Here is an 18,729-nt window from a genome sequence, read left to right as displayed (position 1 = left end):
AGCCCATCAAGTCTGTCCCACCATTTAGTCATGAGCTGATCCATTTTCCCGCTTGGCCTCACTGCCCAGACTTCTCCCCATAACCTTTGATGCCCTGGCTAATGAAGAACCTGTCAATCCCTGTAATGCTGTGATTGGCTACTGCCGGCTGGACACGCCCCCCCAAGATCGATCCTACCCAAAACCCCTTGCATGCTCCCCATTCATTCTGGCGGCATCAGTTTGATGAGGCCTGGCTGCTGCTCCAGTCAATAGTCAATAAAAGCCCTAGCGGTTTCACAACCTCAGTCTTTTGTGGTAAATGATGGTGTGTCACTCTGTCCGGCCTCCACAATGACCTGAGGTAATAAATTTCACTGATTCACCACCCTCTGGCTGAAGAAGTGCCTCCTCATCTCTGTTCAGAGACAAGTTCTGCAATAAACAACATTGTAAAACACAGGAAACACTTTGTAGGTGGGCGGCATCCGTGGAGAGAGAAAGAGCGTTGAGGGACAGGTCCGAGACTCTTCACTGCCAATAATGTATTGGCTTGGAAAAGCACAACAGTGAAGGGCTTTGTGTGGAATTTAAGCTTGTTTACAGTGAAGAAGGTTTTCAAACCTTGCAGAGATATCTGGACCAGCTGGAAAACTGGGCTGAAAAATGGCCGATGGAATTTAATGCAGGGTGTTACATTTTGGAAGGACAAACCAAGAAAGGACGTACACGGTGGATGATCGGGCACTGAGGAGTGGGGTAGAATAGAGGGTCCTAATTCCCTGAAAGTGGCATCACAGGTGGATTGGATGGTATAGTGAGTTTTTGGCATATTGGCCTTCATAAATCAAAGTATTGGGCACAGGAGTTGGGATGTTATGGTGAAGGAAGGAGTAAAACATGAATGTCTGCAGACATTGTGGTTGAAACAAGCTACAAGGCAGGAGAAACTCAGCAGGTCAAACAGCGTCATTTATACAGCAAAGGTAAAGGTACATAACTAACGTTTCAGGCTTGAGTCCTTCATCAAGGCATGTTATGGTGATGTTGTATAAGACCTTGGTGAGGCCATATTTGGAGGATTGTGTGCAGTTTTGGTCACCAAACTACAAGAAAGGTCTCAATAAGATAGAAAGAGTGCAAAGATTTACTGGGATGTTGGCCGGAATCAGGAACTGAGTTATAAAGAAAGGTTATAAACACAAATGCTGGAGGAACTCAGCAGGTCTCACAGTGTCCATGGGAGGTAAAGATATCTAACCAGCATTTCAGGCCTGAGCCCTTCATCAAGGTACAAGCAAAAAGCAGGCAGGTGTCTGAATTAAAAGGCTGGGAGAGGAGGGAAGAAAGGACAGGGGGAGGAGCACAGACCGACAGGCTAAAGGAGATTATTGCACATAGATGTGGGGGTAGGAGAGGAAAGATGAGGATTGGTCAGAGAGGGGTTGGCTCTGTGGACGCAGAGGTGAGGGAAAGGAGAGAGATTGAAATGGAGAGAGAGAGAGAGAGAGAGAGAGAGAGAGAGAGAGATGGAGCTGGAAAAAAGGAGAAATGGGGACAGGGGTGGGGGGTGGGTAACAGAGACCGGAGAAGTCGATGTTAATGCCATCCGGTTGAAGGGGGCACAGACAGAGGATGAGGTGTTGTTCCTCTAAGTTGCGTGCGGTCCCAGTCTGGCCGTGCATGAGACCATGTCAACATGGGAATGGGGCAGGGAATTGAAATGGGAAATACCCGCTACATTTTCCTACAATCACAGCATCTGCAGATTTTCTTGTTTCACTACAGGGAAAGGTTCACAGGTTAGGACTTTATTCCCTGGAGTGTAGACGAATGAGGGAGATTTGATATTTAAAATTATGAGGGGGACAGACAGAGTAAATGTTGGTCGGCTTTTTCCACTGAGGGTGGGTGAGATACAAACCAGAGGATGGTTTGAAGAGTGAAAGGGGAAAAGTTTAGGGGGAACATGTTCACACAGAGAGTGGTAGGGATATGGATTGAGCTGCCAGCTGAGGTGGTGAATGTGGGCTCAATTTTAACATTTAAGAGAAATTTGGACAGTTATATGGGTGGGAGGGGTATGGAGGACTATGGATTGGGTGCCGTTCAGGGGACTCAGGAGAATAATAGCTTGGCACAGACTAGTAGGTCAAAGAGCCTGTTTTCTGTGCTGCAATGTTCTCTGCTACTAACGTCAACGCGTCCTTTCTCAAACGAGAAGCCCAAAACTGTACACAATACTCCAAGTGAGGCCTCACCAGTGCCTTATAAAGCCTCAACATCATATCCCTGCTCTTAGATTCTATTCCTCTTGAAATGAATGCCAGCATCACATTCGTCTTCTTCACCACCACCTCACCCTGTGCTAACTCTTAGTGTAGAGGGTGGTACGGTCAACGAAGTGGTCAGTGCAATGCTGCTACAGCGCCAGCCACTCAGGTACACATCCACCGCTGACTGTAAGGAATTCATTTCCTCTCCTTGTGTCTGCGAGGGTTTCCTCCAGGTGCTCTGGTTTCCTCCACCCCTCAAAATGTATAGGGGTGGGTGACTTGTGTGTGCAGTTCACCAGTCATTCAGTGTTCTCACTGCCCGTGGGAAGAAGCTGTTCCTCAGCCTGATGGCTCTGATCCTCCCTGTATTTCTTCCCCGACGGGAGCAGTTGAAAGATGCTGTGTGCGGGATGGTAGAGGGTCAGATAATGATTACAGTAGAACACATTGATGTGGTGGTGGGAAAGAGAGGGTGGGGAGTCCCCAGTGATCTTCTTGGCCACTCTTATGGTCCTGTGGATTGACCTCCAATCCATTTCTCTGTAGTGACCGTGATGTAGCTGGCCAGGACTCTCTCGAAAGAGCCCTTATAGAAGGTTGATGTGATGGTGGGCGGACTCAGACTTCTCAGGAAGCAGTCGCTGTGGTGTCCCTCATGACAAGTGAGGAGATGTGTGTCCTGGTCAGGTTACTAGACTCCAAGGAAAATGGTGCTCTCCACTCTCTCCACTACTGAGCTATTAATGTCTTGTGGAGGGTGGTCAATCCTGGACCTCCTGAAGTCCACGATCATCTCTTTTGTCTTGTCCACGTTGTTACTCTTGCATCATATTGCAAGACATTCCACCTCTTCCCTGTTGTTTTTTGGAGGCTGGGAGGAAGCTGGAGCACCCAGAGGAAACCTACATGGGGAGAACATTCAAACTCCTTACAGACAGTGCCAGATTCGGACCCAGGCCACTGGCGCTGTAATAGCGTCACGTTAACTGCTACGCCGGCTGATGGACAAAGCAGAACTTTTTTCCTGTTTTTTTTAGGGGGGGGAATGTTCCAAAACCCAACCATTCCCTTCCACACCCCCAACAAAGGAACTCCCACTGAGATATTACCGAAGTTTCTTTGTTGATCACTCAGAAGGAAAAGAGTTCTAAAGAAAGTAGACTTGCTATCTACTTTAGCCTCTTTGAAGATGGATTAGCAGCTCACAACTATGGGACACAAGCCAAAATTAAAACTTTAAATGTAGACATACAGCACGGTAACAGACCCTTCTGGCCCACGAACCCATGTTGCTCAATCTCTCCAGTTAAGTTACAATCCTTTCAAGTTTTGAAGCAATCAGGTAACTGTGATCACACAATGGAACCCATTGTGATCCTTACCATCAACACTGCTGAAAAGGGCTGGGGTGATCATAAAGCTTGTCCACAGCTCCCTTGAGTGGTTATTCTCTCTCAATGACAGACTTCGGGTGGAGTGGTCGATGGAAACGGGCAGGCCATTCTTGTTGATGATGTAAAACGGTCCACTGCCACGCACTGAAAGTGAAGGGACAAACATGTGGACAGGGTGGTGAAGAATAGAGTAGAGAACACAGGAGTTGGGATGTTATGTTGAAATTGTATAAGGCAATGGTGAGGCCAAATTTGGAATATTGTGTGCAGTTTTGGGCACAGAATTACAGGAAGGATATAAACAGTACAGAGAGAGAATGCAGAGGAGGTTTATGAGAATGTTGCCGGGGTTTCAGGTTTTGAGTTACAGGCTGGGACTTTATTCCCTGGATCGTAGAAGGTTGAGGGGTGATTTGATAGAGGGGGTTGGATAGAGTCAATGTGGACAGGCTTTTTCCACTGAGAGTGGGGGAGATTCAAACAAGAGGGCATGGATTGAGAGTAAAAGGGGAAAAGTTTAGGGGAAACATGAGGGGGAATTTCTTCATGCAGAGGGTGGTGGGGGTATGGAATGAGTTTCCTGCCAGAGTGTTAGATACGGGCTCGATGTTAATATTTAAGGAAAAGTTGGATAGATAGAGAGGTGTGGAGGGTTATGGGCTAGGGTATGGGTCAATGGGATTAGGTGGGAGAGGGTGTTCGGCATGGACTAGAAGGGCCAAACTGGCCTGTTTCTGTGCTGTAATTGTTATGTAACATCAGCCAAATTTATTACCGTCGAACTGTACGTGCACAGCCAGACAACGTTACCCTGGACACATTTCACACGCACCACATAATAATCATACACATACTGTAGATAAAAATATAAACAAAATAGATATGATTCAATACACGTGTAGAATCCAACTAACTCCAGCACCACTGCCCTTACACTGGAGAGTGACGAGGACAGACACGCACCTCTGTTGTATGTCTCACACTGAGATGCTGAAACAAAAGGAAAAAGGTTCCAATTACAATTTGATTATTGTGGGAAATGCCATTGTGACAGTATAGAGATATGTTTTTGGGAGAAAAGTTGGGGCAGGTTTCAGTGTAGGTCACATACAAACACTTTAAAACAGATCTTATTTAAAATACTGGAGCTCTGCTCATGCTAGACAGGCCGGCGCCAGAGCCTTTGCAAGAGCTTTGGAGAGTGCCCAAGAGACTTCACTAGGAGGTCATGTGGTTTTGCAAGCAGAGTCAAACAAGATTTTCTCTGACAGAGAGAGAGAGAGAGAGAGAGAAAGAGTGAGAGAGAGAAAGAGTGAGAGAGGAAATTCAGTTCTACAGTTTGACAGTCAGCAGCAACAGTTGGGACTGGAACAGGACAAGCTGACAAGCTTGTGGAAAAACCCCATTTGGAAGATGGGTTGTGAGTGCTTAGTTCAGCCTGGTCAAAGCCCTTGTGATTCATGCAAGAAGAGAGGACTGGCTGCCTAATGTTTCACTTGAAATAAGTGAAACAAAAAGGAACTGTGTGATGACCTGAAAGAAAGAGGTTATCATCTGGAAAACCCTGAGGGGGCAAGTTTCTTCAGCAAGACATTGAAGTGGCTGATTAAAAGGAATCAGTTGTGGGTATCCAGCGTACAACAAATCTCTCTCTGAAAACCGACAAGATCCTTCCTGAGTGGTAATCATTTACCTTTCAAGCACCAAAGCCTGGTGAACTTTATAAATGTTAAATTCTGTGCACAGTCTAAGAATTGCCTGCAACCAGTGAACTTGGAGGAATGAGAAGTGAGATTGGACTTTTCTGAACTTACACACCCATTACATACATGTGCGCTTAGAATTAGAAGGGGATTAAGTTAGGTTAGTCAAGTCAATAGGGATAAATTAAAGTTTGATCCTGTTTTCATGTTTAAAGAGAATTAAAAGGAACTTTTGTTTAAGTAACCATTTGTCTTGGTGAATATCTATTGCCTGCTGGGTTTTGGGGTCCCCTGAGCTTGTAACAGTATATACAAGATGTGATTGAGATACTGTATGTACAACAATTGCCCTGAGAGGCAGACCATCCCACATTCAGTCTGGTGGATACGTGCAGTTTTATTCCAAGGTGAAGTATTTGTCTGCTTCTAAAGGATGGGGGTCGGAGGGAGGGGAGGCATGTGGATAGATCGCTTCGTGGAACTGTACTGCCTGTGCGATGGGGACGGTGATATTTACGCATCACAGACAGGAGAAACCTCAAAGTCCTGTGTTGAAGAAAAAGATCTACTGGGGAGTTGTTGGATGGGATTGTCTTCTAACTGCTGGAGCAAGGCCATGAGGGAGTCTTGTTGGGAGAATGTTCCCTTTTCTGGAAAAATCTAGAACTAAGGGGTACTGCCTTAACTTCTAACATGCGGACTGGCATGGCACCAGACTCGAAGAGGAGGGGAAGCAGAGGAGACCATGGGGCGGTGACCACGGAGCTAAGTGGCTGAGGGACCTTCACAGGCTTGCAGGTGACTTGCGGTCGGGGGACCCGCATAGGCTGCTGGAGGCTGGCTCATGGGGAACCAGGTATCAGAGCTGGGATTCGAGAGGATGCTGAGGGCAAGAAGGGCTCAGGCACTGATTCCATCCTGATCCTGTCGGAGGTTCGGATCTGGAGTTCGGGCGGCCGATGGATCGAATAGGAGTCTGTGTGGCCGCAGAGGCTGCGGGAGCGCTCCACGGACACTCATGACTCGGAAGTGGCTCTCCTTTGCTTCTCCTTCTCTCGGACTGTAGGGGGCGCCGGTCAACACTGATGGGGACTCTTTGCCTTACAGCAGGTAGGAGATAATTTCATGTAATATTACACATTCTGTAGTATTACATAGAACCATAGTACATTACAGCACAGAAACAGGCCCTTCGGCCCTTTTAGTCTGTACTAAACTATTATTCTGCCTAGTCCCTCTGACCTGCACCCAGTCCATAGTCCTCCATACCCCTCCCATCCATCTACCTGTCCAAATTCTTCACAGTTGGTGTACCCATTAGCGCAAAGCCTTAACAGCGCCAGTGATTGGGACCAGGGGTTCGAATCCCATGCTGTCTATAAGGAGTTTGTACATTCTCCCCATGTCTGTGTGGATTTTCTCCGGAGGCTCTGGTTTCCTCCCACCATTTGAAGCGTACCGGGGTTTGTAGGTTAATGGAGTGTAAATTGGACGGCGCGGGCTCAGGGCCGAAATGGCGTATTACCGTGCCGTATGACTAAATTTTAATGTTACATGACAATAAAATAATCTTGAATGTGTAGTTGAGGAAGTATTCTTTCTCTCTCAGAGGGTTGTCTGTGGCGTTCTGCTTGCTGTAAGGAGGATTTGGAGAGTTTGGAAAAGTGGTTCACCAGGGCACTGCTTGGATTAGCTTTAAAGGAAGCTTGGACAAACTGGGATTGTTTTCACAGGAAAGTCAGTGGCAGGGGAGATTTGATAGGGCCTATGTAAAATTATGGGAGACATAGGATAGGGTAGAAAGTCTGAGATTGTTTCCTATGGCAGGATCGTCTAAAGGTGAGAGGTGGGAAGTTTAAAGATTTGGGGCACATTTTTTAATATAAAACATAGGGAGTGGTAGGTGCTGGGAAGCGGTTTCCAGCTGAGGAGGGGGAAAGGTAGAATTACATTAGTTTAAGAGTCAAATGATCTCAAGCTGAGTTCGAAAAATGGCCATAAGGGGTTGTGAAATGTCCTTAAAGAAAACGCCAAGGCATTTCATACTTCCATTGAAAACAAGAGGGTGGCCGGGGAGAGAACAGGACCACTCAAGACAAAGGAGGGAATTTATACTCGGAGTCAGGGCGGTAGTTGAGGTACTAACTGATTTGCATCGTATTTACCAAGGAGAAGGATGTGGACAGGGAGAGGGGTGTAATGTGGAGAATGCTTCTGTGTTGGGACATTTTGAAATGAAAAAAGAGGCGGTGTTGGGTCTTCTGAGAGGTACGAGGTCCCCACGGTCTGATGGTGGAGCAGGTTCAGGAGGCTGAGTTGGGTGGAAAAGTGGCAGATGGAGTTCAGTCCGGCTAAGTGTGAGGTGATGCATTCCGGAAGGTCAAACTTGAAGGCAGAGTACAGGGTTGATGGAAGGTTGCTTAACAGTGTGGAAGAACAGAGGGTCCTTGGGGTCCAAATCTGTACATCCCTCAAGGTCGCTGCACAGGTTGAGAAGTTACTTAAGAAGGGTTATGGGATGCTGGGCTTCATTAATAGGGGGATTGAGTTCAGGAGTCGAGAGGTCATGGTGCAACTTTACAAATCTCTGGTGAGGCCACACTTGGAGAATTGTGTTCAGTTCTGGTTACCTCATTACAGGAAGGATATGGAAGCTCTGGAAACGGTGCAGAGGAGATTCACCAGGATGTTGCCTGGAATGGGAAAATAAGTCTTATGAGGCAAGGTTAACAGAGCTGGGAGTTTTCTCTGTGGAGTGAAGAAGGATGAGAGGAGACTTAATAGAGGACTACAGGATGATGCTTTCATAGTGGACGGCCAGCACCTGTTTCCTGGGGTGAAAGAAGGAAACATCACAGGACGTGTGTACAAGGTGAGAGTAGGAAAGTTTAGGGGAGACATTAGGGGAAAGTTTTATACACAGAGTGGAGGGGACCTAGGCTGGTACAATCGGGAAATTTAAAAGACTCTTAGACTCTTGGGTGCAAGACATTTAGATTATGGGTATTAGGTCGGGAAGGTTTAGTTTGTTGAATGGGTTTCTATCGGTCAACACAACATTGCGGGCTTAAGGGCCTGTACTGTGCTGGAAAGTTTTATGTTTAAGGCATCATCCATTGAATGCAAGTTTAAAGAAATAATAACCAGAAATGGTTCCTTCTATTTTTGAAGTTTCGTGTCGAGAGCATTTTCCTGAAGATTGCAGATATATTGCTGCAGTTAAAATAAGGGAGCAGGTATGTTACGAATGGAATTTGTGCCGCTGTCTGAAATATTTAATGGTCTGTTCCAAATGTAAATGATTCTTTGAAATGTTTCAAGATGATCTCAGAGGATTTCTTTGAGAAGGTTGTAATCCAGTGCCTGTTTCCCAGGACAGGATCAGCAAACACCAGAGTACACATGTATAAAGTGAAAGGGGAGTTTAGGGGAGACGTCAGGGGTATGCTTTTTCATACAGAGAGTTGTGGGATGGTGATGAGGCTGAAACATTGGGGGCATTTAAGCGACTCTTCAACAGGCACATGGATGGAAGAAAAATAGAAAGTTATGGGGTAGGGAGGGTTTGGTATTTTTTTAGGAAGGAATATACAACATCAAGGGCTGAAGGGCCTTACTGTTTCATGTTCTACGTTCACTACTATTTACCTGGAAATAAATTTTAAAGCAAGATAAATGTTCTGGTCCTGTTCTGAAAGGACATGTAAGCTTTGGAGAGGGTGCAGAGGAGCTTCACCAGAATGTTGTCTAGATTGGGAAATAAGTCTCATGAGGCAAGGTTAGCAGAGCTGGGACTTTTCTCTTTGGAGAGTAGAACAATGAAAGGAGACTTCACAGAGGTTGACTAGATTGTGAGAGGCAGCGCCTGTTTTCCAGGGCAGGAAGTGCAAACATGAGAGGACATTTGTACAAAGTGAAGGGAGAGATGTTTGGAGGGGACGTCAGGGGTAAGTTTTTTACACAGAGAGTGGTGGGGGCCTGGAATGCCTTGCTAGGAGTGGTGGTGGAGGCTGGAACATTAGGGGTATTTAAAAGAATCTTGTTCGGGCATGTGGATGGAAGAAAAATAAAGGGTTATGGATGTGAGGCAGGGAAGGGTTAGACTGTCGTGGGCCACATTACAACACTGTGCTACCATGTTCTACGTCAAGATGATTTCCAAACTGCCACAGTTATAAGAAACGGTATTCAGCAAACAAAGTTTCTTACGACATCTGTCTGGCTTCCTCCAGTCAATAACGATCCCTTGCCGGCAGCAGGCTTGACTGTACGCAGCAAACGAGCCACAGAAGCACCTCTCACTTTTCCCTTGGTAACACTTGGCTGTTACTGATTCACAGGATTTGTAATATTGATCCACGTGAATCTGGAAAGAGAAAGCCATGGTGCCAGAAGCAAGTTATGACAGCCAGAATGTGGAGAGAATGGAAGACAAAAGCAAGAGCTCCAATCCAGTACCACCAATCGGTCAACGTCCTAGAAACCTGGTTCATTGGGAGAAACGGATCTGCCTGATCAATCATTGTGACAGGTTCTGTCTTGTACAACTCAGTCACTGTTACTTCCTGCCATATTTGGGAATTAATGCATTTCCCAGATGCAAAGGGACCTGGGAGTCCTCGTGTGGGACGGCCTGAAGGTGAACTTGCAGGTTGAGGTGGTGGTGAAGAAGGCAAATGCGATGCTGGCGTTCATTTCAAAAGGAATAGAATCTAAGAGCAGGGATTGATGTTGAGGCTTTATAAGGCCCTGGTGAGAATTGTGAGTAGTTTTGGGCTAGGGATAGAAAGGATGTGCTGATGTTGGAGACAGTTCAGAGGAGGTTCACAAGGATGATTCCAGGAATGAAGAATGAAGAATTGATGAATTGGAATTGAGGAGAATCACAGGTGGGTGGAGGGGGTGGGGGATTCTCTTTGACACAGTTCATATGTTGAAAGTTGTGGACAGAGTATAGATGTAGAAAGGTTGTTTCCCACAGTGGGAGAGTCCAGGACAAGAGGGCACAACTTCAGGATTGAAGGGCGTCCACTTGGGATAGAGATGGGGAGGAATTTCTTCAGCCAGAGGGTGGTGAATCTGTGGAATTTGTTGCCACAGGTGGCTGTGGAGGCCGGGTCATTAAGGCAGAGATTGATAGGTTCTTGATTAGCCAGGGCATCAAAGGTTATGGGGAGAAGGCCGGGCAGTGGGGCTGAGTGGGAGAATGGATCAGCTCATGATTAAATGGTGGGGCAGTCTCAATGGCCCAAATAGTCTATTTCTACTCTTATATCTTCTGGTCTTAATAACAGATTGATTAGAGAGCCATTCTCAACCATGTTTTGGCCAAGGGTCCATAGGCTTCAGTTTATGGGCTCCCTTCCCTGTGAAGCAGTCTAGTTGGTTTCTTCTGTACTTCTCTCCGACGGACTACATAAAAAAATTCATGATTTCAGTCCGTGGCCCCCCTTAAACGAGGTGCGGACCCCAGGGGTGGGCGCCTATTGTGCAAATTGAGTACGGCTGAATTAGAACAGGAAAGGGACAACTCGATCCATCAAGTCCATACTGGTTCCAACATCTCCCTGCCCTCTTCCCAAACGCCCTCGCCAGATCCCTCTTCTGTTATCTTGGATGGATGGAACAGAATCTTTGTGTCTCTTTGGAACTTTTACCAATCACCTTCATTTTGCGTGCCCTGGTTTTTGAAGTTTTTCTCTGTCTTCCATCTATATTCATCATGGTGTTAAAACCTCTCGCTGTCCAGTCATTGTGTCGTCAGCATGTAGCATATCCATGGACTTCAGAAAGGCCTTTGACAAGGTACCACTTGGGAAAGTGGCCCAGGAGATCAAAGCCAGGTCGACAACTTGGATCCAAAGTGTTCTTAGAGATAGAATGATGGGGAGGGGCTTTTATTGATTGGAAGCAGGTAGTAGAGATATGTCAGTGGGATTTCTGCTGGGACCCTACTGTCTGTTACACACTCGAGTTTTGGGGTCCAAATTTTCAGGTCAAATTTTGGGGGGGGGTCGACTTTGACACAGTTACTACTTTTGACCGCGGTAAGTAACTGTGCCGTTCAAGGTGTCGGGAGCTCTGGTGGGTGGGCGGCTGGAGCGAGGATCTGCAGACGGAGCATTGGAAACTCCAGTGGGTGGGCGGCTGGTGCGAGGATCTGTGGACGAGATGTCGCAAGCTCTGGTGGGTGGGCAGCTGAGGCAAGGATCTGCGGTTGGGCGTCGAGTGCTCAGTTGGATGGGTGGCCGGGGCGAGGATCTTCGGTCAGGGCATCAGGAACTCAGATGGATGGATGGCCGGAGTGAAAGTGCGCAGTCGGGAGCTCGGATGGGCAGGACCAAAAATGGGGGTGGGGGGAGCGAGGGGTTGACTATTTCATGCAATATATGTGAAATATGCAATTTTGACCCAAAAAAGGGGGTGTGCTGGTCTATTCCATGTCTATGACATGGTATATTTGAATATGTTCATGATTCGGTTAAAAATTTGTGAAAATTTGGCAGCCTTATCTGCAATATATAGGCATGTCACTGGTGCCACCATAGGGATGTGATCATTTCTGATTAGCCAGAAAATAAAAGAAGAAAAGAAACAAAAGAATTTTGGAGTTGTGAGAATCAAATTTGCTGATCAGCTCGACGATGGGAAGGGTACCCGGCAACCTATATCCTGCACATTCCTCAAGCCGTCTGGGTTGAGCACCAGTTGGGATACATACCTCTTGGTGGCAGGCAGAAAACTGGTCACTCAGTAACTGCTTGCAGTGAGCCTCTGCGTAATGCTTGTCCTGCGCTGGTGGAATCTCCATTAACTGGGGTTTGCACTGCAATGAGGGAAAACAAAATAACAAAAACGTCGATTCAATCCGCTTTGGGCTCAGTGTAAACACTGAACTGCATCAGGTAATTGGGGAGCACAATTAGTGTAGCGGTTCCAGGTTCAAATCCAAAGTGGTCTGTAAGGAGTTTTACGTTCACCCCTTAGCTGTGCTAATAAAAAATTGGCTTGCAGGAAGAAAGCAGAGAGTAGTAGTGGAAGGAAAGTATTCTGCCTGGAGGTTTGTGACGAGTGGAGGGGCCGCAGGGATTTGTTCTGGGACCCCAGCTCTTTGTGATGTTTATAAATGACCTGGATGAAGAGGTGGACGGATGGGTCAGTAAGTTTTCAGATGATACAAAGGTTGAAGGAGTTGTGGATGGAGCTGAAGATTGACTAAGGTACAAGAGGATATAGACAGGATGCAGAGTTGGGTGGAAAAGTGGCAGATGGAGTTCAATCTGGATAAGTGTGAGGTGTGAGGAAGGAGAAACCAGAAGGCTGGGTACAGAGTTAATGGTTAGTTACTTAGTAGTGTGGATGAACAGAGGGGTTCAAATCCATATATCCCTCAAGGTCGCCACACAGGTTGATAGGATAGTTAAAAAGGCTGATGGGACGCTGGGCTTCATTAATGGGGGATTGAGTTCAGGAGTTGAGAGGTCACGTTGCAACTCTACATATCTCTGGTGAGACCACACTTGGAGAATTGTGTTCAGTTCTGGTCACCTCATTACAGGAAGGATGTGGAAGCTGTGGAGAGGGTGCAGAGGAGATTCACCGGGATGTTGCCTGGATTGGGAAACAAATCTTATGAGGCAAGGATAGCAGAGCTGGGACTTTGGAGCGTAGAAGGATGAGAGGAGATTTAATAGAGGTCTACAAGATTCTGAGAGGCATAGATAGGGTGGACAGGCAGCACCTTTTTCCCAGGGCAGGATCAGCGAACACCAGAGGACGTGTGTACAAAGTGGAGGGAGGGAAGTTTAAGGGAGACGTCAGGGGTAGGTTTATTTTTACACAGAGAGTTGTGGGGGCCTGGAATGCCTTGCCAGGGATGGTGGTGGAGGCTGGAACATTAGGGGCCTTTAAAAGACTCTTAGACAGGCACATGGATGGAGGAAAAACAGATGGTTATGGGGTAGGGAGGGTTTGATATTTTTTAAGTAATATATGGCCTGGCACAACTTTGAGGGTTGAAGGGCTTGAACTGTCCTGTAGCGTTCTATGTTCTATGTTCTAAGCCAAGTCTATTCAATAGAATATTGAAATGAAAGCACTGCATTTGCCGGATTCTGTCTGAGAGGAGCAATGACATCCTCACGGGGACAGGGTGAGGGGACATGAAGGCAAGGTAGTTGTGGGAGTCCACACTTTAAAGTCTCATGAGATAGGAACTGGGAGACCAGAAAGGGAAGGGGAAGGGCGTGTTGGAAAGGGTCTGCATGAATTTGAGAGCAGGGTCTCATGAAGGGGACAAAATTGATGAGTCTGCATGGGAGTCGATGTCGTGGAGAGAGAGCTATCGGTGTGGGTTTGAAACGAGCACTGTTCCACGCTGTCAACAAGAAGAAGACGTAATTGGTGCCTGTGGCTACACGTGTGATTTGAACCTAAGTAGGAAGTACATTTATGGATGTGAGAGAGAGAGAGAGAGAGAGAGAGAGAGAGAGAGAGAGAGAGAGAGAGAGAGAGAGAGAGAGAGAGAGAGAGAGAGTGAGAGAGAGTGAGAGAGAGTGAGAGCGTGTTCTGCCAGGGCGATCAGGGCTGGTGGTGGCCCTGGTTTGATCTTAGAAACATAGAAGATAGGAGCAGGAGTAGGTCTTTCGTCCCTTCGAGCCTGCTCCGCCATTCAACGAGATCATGGCTGATCTTAAAGTTCAGTACCCCGTCCCCACCTTTTCTCCGTAACCTTTAATACCCTTATACTGAAGAAATAGATCTAATTCCCTCTTAAATATATTTAATGAACCTGCCTCAACTGCCCTCTGTGGCAATGAATTCCACAGATTCACCACCCTCTGGGTAAAGAAATTCCTCCTCATCTCGGTCCTAAATGGTTTGCCTATTATCCTCGAACCATGGCCCCGGGTTCAGGATTTTCCCATCCTTGGAAACATCCCATACGCATCCATTCTGTCCAGTCCTGCCAGAATTTTATATGTCTCTATGAGATCCCCTCTCAATCTTCTAAACTCCAGCGAGTACAATCCCAATTTGCGCAATCTTTCCTCCTAAGTCATTCCTGCCATTCCAGGTATCAGCCTGGTGAATCGCCTCTGCACTCCCTCCATTGCAAGAACATCCTTCCTTAGATAAGGTGACCAAAACTGCACACAATCCTCCAGGTGGGGTCTCACTAAGGCCCTGTACAGCTGCAGTAAGGTATCCTTGTTCCTATACTCAAACCCTCTTGATATGAAGGCCAACATACCATTTGCCTTTTTAACCGCCTGCTGTACCTGCATGTTCGCCTTCAGAGACTGGTGTACAAGTACCCCTAGGTCTCTCTGCACTTCCCCATCTCTTAATCTATTGCCATTCAAATAGTAATCTGCCCTCCGATTTGTATGACCAAAGTGGATAACCTCACATTTATCCACATTGTAGTGCATTTGCCATGGATCTGCCCAGTCCCTCAATTTATCCAAATCACACTGGAGCTTCCTGACCCCCCTCTTCCGTGCACACAACCCCTCCTAGCTTAGTGTCATCTGCAAATTTGGAGATATTACATCCAATCCCCTCATCCAGATCATTAATGTAAATTGTGAACAGCTGGGGTCCCAGTACAGATCCCTGTGGTACCCCACTGGTCACCGCCTGCCACTCAGAAAACGAGCCATTTATCCCAACTCTCTGTCTTCTACCTGCCAGCCAGTTCTCAATCTTCAATGCAGAAAGAAGTGGAGGGGGTGTTTATGATCTTCCTGACAGGGGATGGAACTCTAAATGGTGAAGATAGGGATGTGTTAAATAATCAGAAGTTGTGGAAGGCAGGTCACAGGATAGATGGGGACATGATAGGAAAGGTTTGGAGGGAACAAGGATGATTGCAGGCAGAAGGGACAAACCCTTATCCAGCCTGGAGTTGGGCTGAAGGACTCGTTCCCACGGTCCATGGCATGAGGTGGCCAGACTGAGATGGGCACTGGACAAGGGGGCGGGGGGGGGGAACAGGATTGAGTCGAAGCATGAGGAGATAAGTTCAGTGGAGCAAGTGCAGGCAGAAACACGGCCTGGCGGGATAGTCCCTTTTGTGGACTGGGCGAAAGAGAGGACTGGGTGACGTGGAGTTAGAGGAAGGCCTCCTGACGAGATGAAGGTTGAGTCCTGACGAGATGAAGGTCCAGGGCTGGGCATGAGGAGGGGTCTGAGAGCTGGCGTGTGGTCTCTGCAGGGGAACGTGCTGGCAGATCCCCTTCCAAACAACAATAGTATTGAAGGCAGAGAACGATCGGCTCTTGATTAGCCAGGTCATCAAAGGTTTGGGTGGAAGGCCAGGCAATGGGGCTGAGGGGGGAAATGGATCAGTTCATGATTAAATGGCAGGGCAGACTTGATGGGCTGAATGGCCTAATTCTACTCCTATGTCTTCTAGTCTCAAACTTCCATCCATGACGTCAGGAGTGGGGATTTTTTGCAGAAAACTGCACAGGTACAATTTTGGAAATGTGATTTTCCAGCTTGTTTTGGCCTGGTCTATTCTCTTTAGGGTGACATTTCCGAACACGGGGTAACTCTGTGCTCACCTCGGAAGTCATCCACTGTTTGCCGTAGTCCGCCCCAAGCCTTTTGATGTCACTCAGACGAGCGGATACCGATTCATCTCCCTCCCCACAAAAACCATGAACAAATTTCTGGAGAAGTGGGAAGGTAGGGGGTGGGAAAGTGTTGATAATAAATGATCATAAAGATTAACTTGTTGATACAAACATTAACCATCCACAACAGCCACATGTAAAAGGAGAAGGCAAAATATCAACCATCTTTGGAGTGATGAAGGATGAGAGGTGTATTAGATTATCAGGGGCTCGGGTCGGGTGAAGAGTCAGCTCCTTTTCACTGGGGTAAGAGTAGCAAATGCCAGAGGGGATCTGATTAGGGCAGTGGTTCTCAACCTTTTATCTTTCCACCCTCATATCATTTTAAGTAATCCTTAGGCCATCGGTGCTCTGTGATCAGTAAGGGATTGCTATGTGGGTTGGAAGGGAAGGTTGAGAACCACTGCTCTAGACCCAATTGTTACTGAAATATTTTGCTTGAGAAAAATTGTGATTGGCCCATTTTCTTTGGAGCTCTGAAACCCTGCACATAACGAGTCAATGAGGGACGATTAAAACATTGATTTTCAAACTTTTTCTTTCCACCCACATCCCACCTTAAGCAATGCCTTACTAATCACAGAGCACCAATGACATAGGGAATACTTAAGGTGGGACATGAGTGAGAAGAAAAAGGTTGAGAACTACTGGATTAAGGTGAGTGAAGGAAAGTTTAGGGGAAACATCAAGGGATATGTTTTTTTTAACTGCACAGGTGTCTGGAATGTGTTGCCGGGGGTGGTAGTGGAGGCTGATACAATAAGGGCATTTAAATAAGGGTATATGGATGAGAAGAAGATGGACGGTTATGGGCATTGTGCAGGGAGGTGGGACTAGAGAGGCGTGTTTGGTTCGGTGCGGACTAGAAGGGCCTAATGGCCTTTTTCCGTGCTGTAATTGTTATGTTATGTTAAAAGACTCTTGGACAGGCAAGTGGATGCAAGAAATAGAGAGGGTTATGGATGTGAGGGAGAGAATGGGGTAGATTGTTGTGGAGCAAAACACGAAAATCTGCAGACGCTGTGATTGAAATAAAAACACGATGTTGGAGAAACTCAGCAAGTCAAACATTGCACTTTATATTGTGATGCAGAACCAACGTTTCGGGCTTGAGCTCCAGGGCTTCTACTGTGAAGGCAGATGTAAAAACCGTTCCTCAGCCATTTACCAATTCCCCTTACTTCTGAAGGACCCACATTTAAGTTAGCTCCACTTATTTCAAAGTTCTTGAACCCCCTGTTATCTTCTGGTTAAATCATTCTCCTATTCCGTGTCAATACAGTAAGACCACTGGTATCCGGAGTTCAAACAGCTGGCAGCCTCAAGCAACCGGAAAAATAATAGCAGAAAATAAATAGGTAAAAAAATACGGAAGTCTAAAACTAACGGTAATGCGTCTCCGTTAGTTCGCCAATCACGCAACAAGCAATCTCAAGCAACCAGAAAATTCACTAATCCGGCATCTACCAATCCCCATAGGTGTTGAGCACCAAGGGTATTGCTGTATTTTGATGAGGTTAGAGGTAATTGCTGTATTTTGATAATAGTTAGAGGTTAGTGCGACACTGTGTCACAGCACCAGCAACCCAGTTTCAAACCTCGTGCTGTCTGTAAAGGATTTGTATGTTCTCCACGTGCCGGCATGGTGTACTTGTGCAAGGGCCCATTACCACTAGGCACTTTCAAGTTGCCTTGTAAAATGGGGTTAACTGGGCAATTTACTCAGTTAATGCCTAACTCACAAGGCAGCTTAAAAGGGTCCGATCCGGTCAGTGGGCTCCAAAATCAATTGGCCCCCTGCCCTACCTCGGAGGTGCTCAGGGAACCCAGTTAAACTTACCTAGGTCGCATCTACTGGCGGCTTGGAAACAAAATTAGCCGACCCAGTTATTCCTGTGACGTCAGCTCTTGCGTCACAGGAAGTGCTGAAGAGTCTGCTGTTATTGGGGGTGGGGAGAGAGGGTTCGCTGCCACGGTGGGGGGGGGAGGGTGGTGGGGCACAATTGGGGGGGAGTGAGGTCGCTGCCATGGTGGGGGGATGCTGTGATCGGTGGGGGCAGGGGGATCTCTGCGATCGATGGGGGGAGAGGCGTTGGCTGCCATGGAATGGGTGGGGAGTGTAATTGAAGTGGGGGGACATGACTGACAGCTGGTAGGGGGGACGGGGGAAACTGACCACTGATAGTTTGCGTGGTGTTACCTACCGCGTCATAGTGGGGGCAGGATCCCCCTTAAATGGCCGTGTTGGCAATTTACTGGGTCTATTCCCCCCTCAGCTTGAAAGATGCTGGAAGCCCCTTTAGCCCACTAATCGCACCTGGGTCCCTGGGGGACTACCTGGGTGCTGAGTTTTAAAAACGCCTTCTGTCTAAATTTAACAGTGCTAACTTTAAAGTCCCATCTCAATTGTAATAGGTCTATTCTTTACAGGAGCAGGGTCAATACCACCATCAGTACAAACTTGTGATGTATTTCACTTGCTGTTCCTTTCATTTCTGGAGGCCTTCAGCATGGAACAGACCCCCAAGCCCAGAGAGTCCCTGCTCTCCTGCTTTATTCCCATGTGGGCCACATTAGGCCCACACCCCTCTCCCATCACAGAGTCTCTCAAAGGCAGCCAACTGCAGTCTGATAGAGAATGGAAGGTTCCAGAAATTATAAACCACTTAATCTCAGTGAAATACGGTTGGATTTCTCCTCACGGAATAGTTGCAGAGCAGGGAGAGACTGCTCG

At 47.0% G+C, this 18,729-nt stretch overlaps 1 protein-coding gene across 1 annotated transcript in view; it reads right to left on the bottom strand.

Moving 5' to 3' along the window:
• Window positions 1–18,729, bottom strand: part of LOC138752648 (uncharacterized) — a 74,071-nt gene that overhangs the window by 40,004 nt on the left and 15,338 nt on the right. The window contains exons 4-8 of the mRNA XM_069915409.1: window positions 15,924–16,031; window positions 12,074–12,178; window positions 9,562–9,718; window positions 4,613–4,639; window positions 3,638–3,793 (exon numbers count right to left, since the gene is read on the bottom strand). Coding sequence (XP_069771510.1) covers window positions 3,638–3,793; window positions 4,613–4,639; window positions 9,562–9,718; window positions 12,074–12,178; window positions 15,924–16,031 — 553 coding nt within the window. The remainder of the gene's footprint in view (window positions 1–3,637; window positions 3,794–4,612; window positions 4,640–9,561; window positions 9,719–12,073; window positions 12,179–15,923; window positions 16,032–18,729) is intronic.

This window comes from Narcine bancroftii, chromosome 1 (genome assembly GCF_036971445.1).
Source record: "Narcine bancroftii isolate sNarBan1 chromosome 1, sNarBan1.hap1, whole genome shotgun sequence".
Lineage (NCBI taxonomy): Eukaryota > Metazoa > Chordata > Chondrichthyes > Torpediniformes > Narcinidae > Narcine > Narcine bancroftii.
This window is presented reverse-complemented; position numbering and strand designations above follow the sequence as displayed.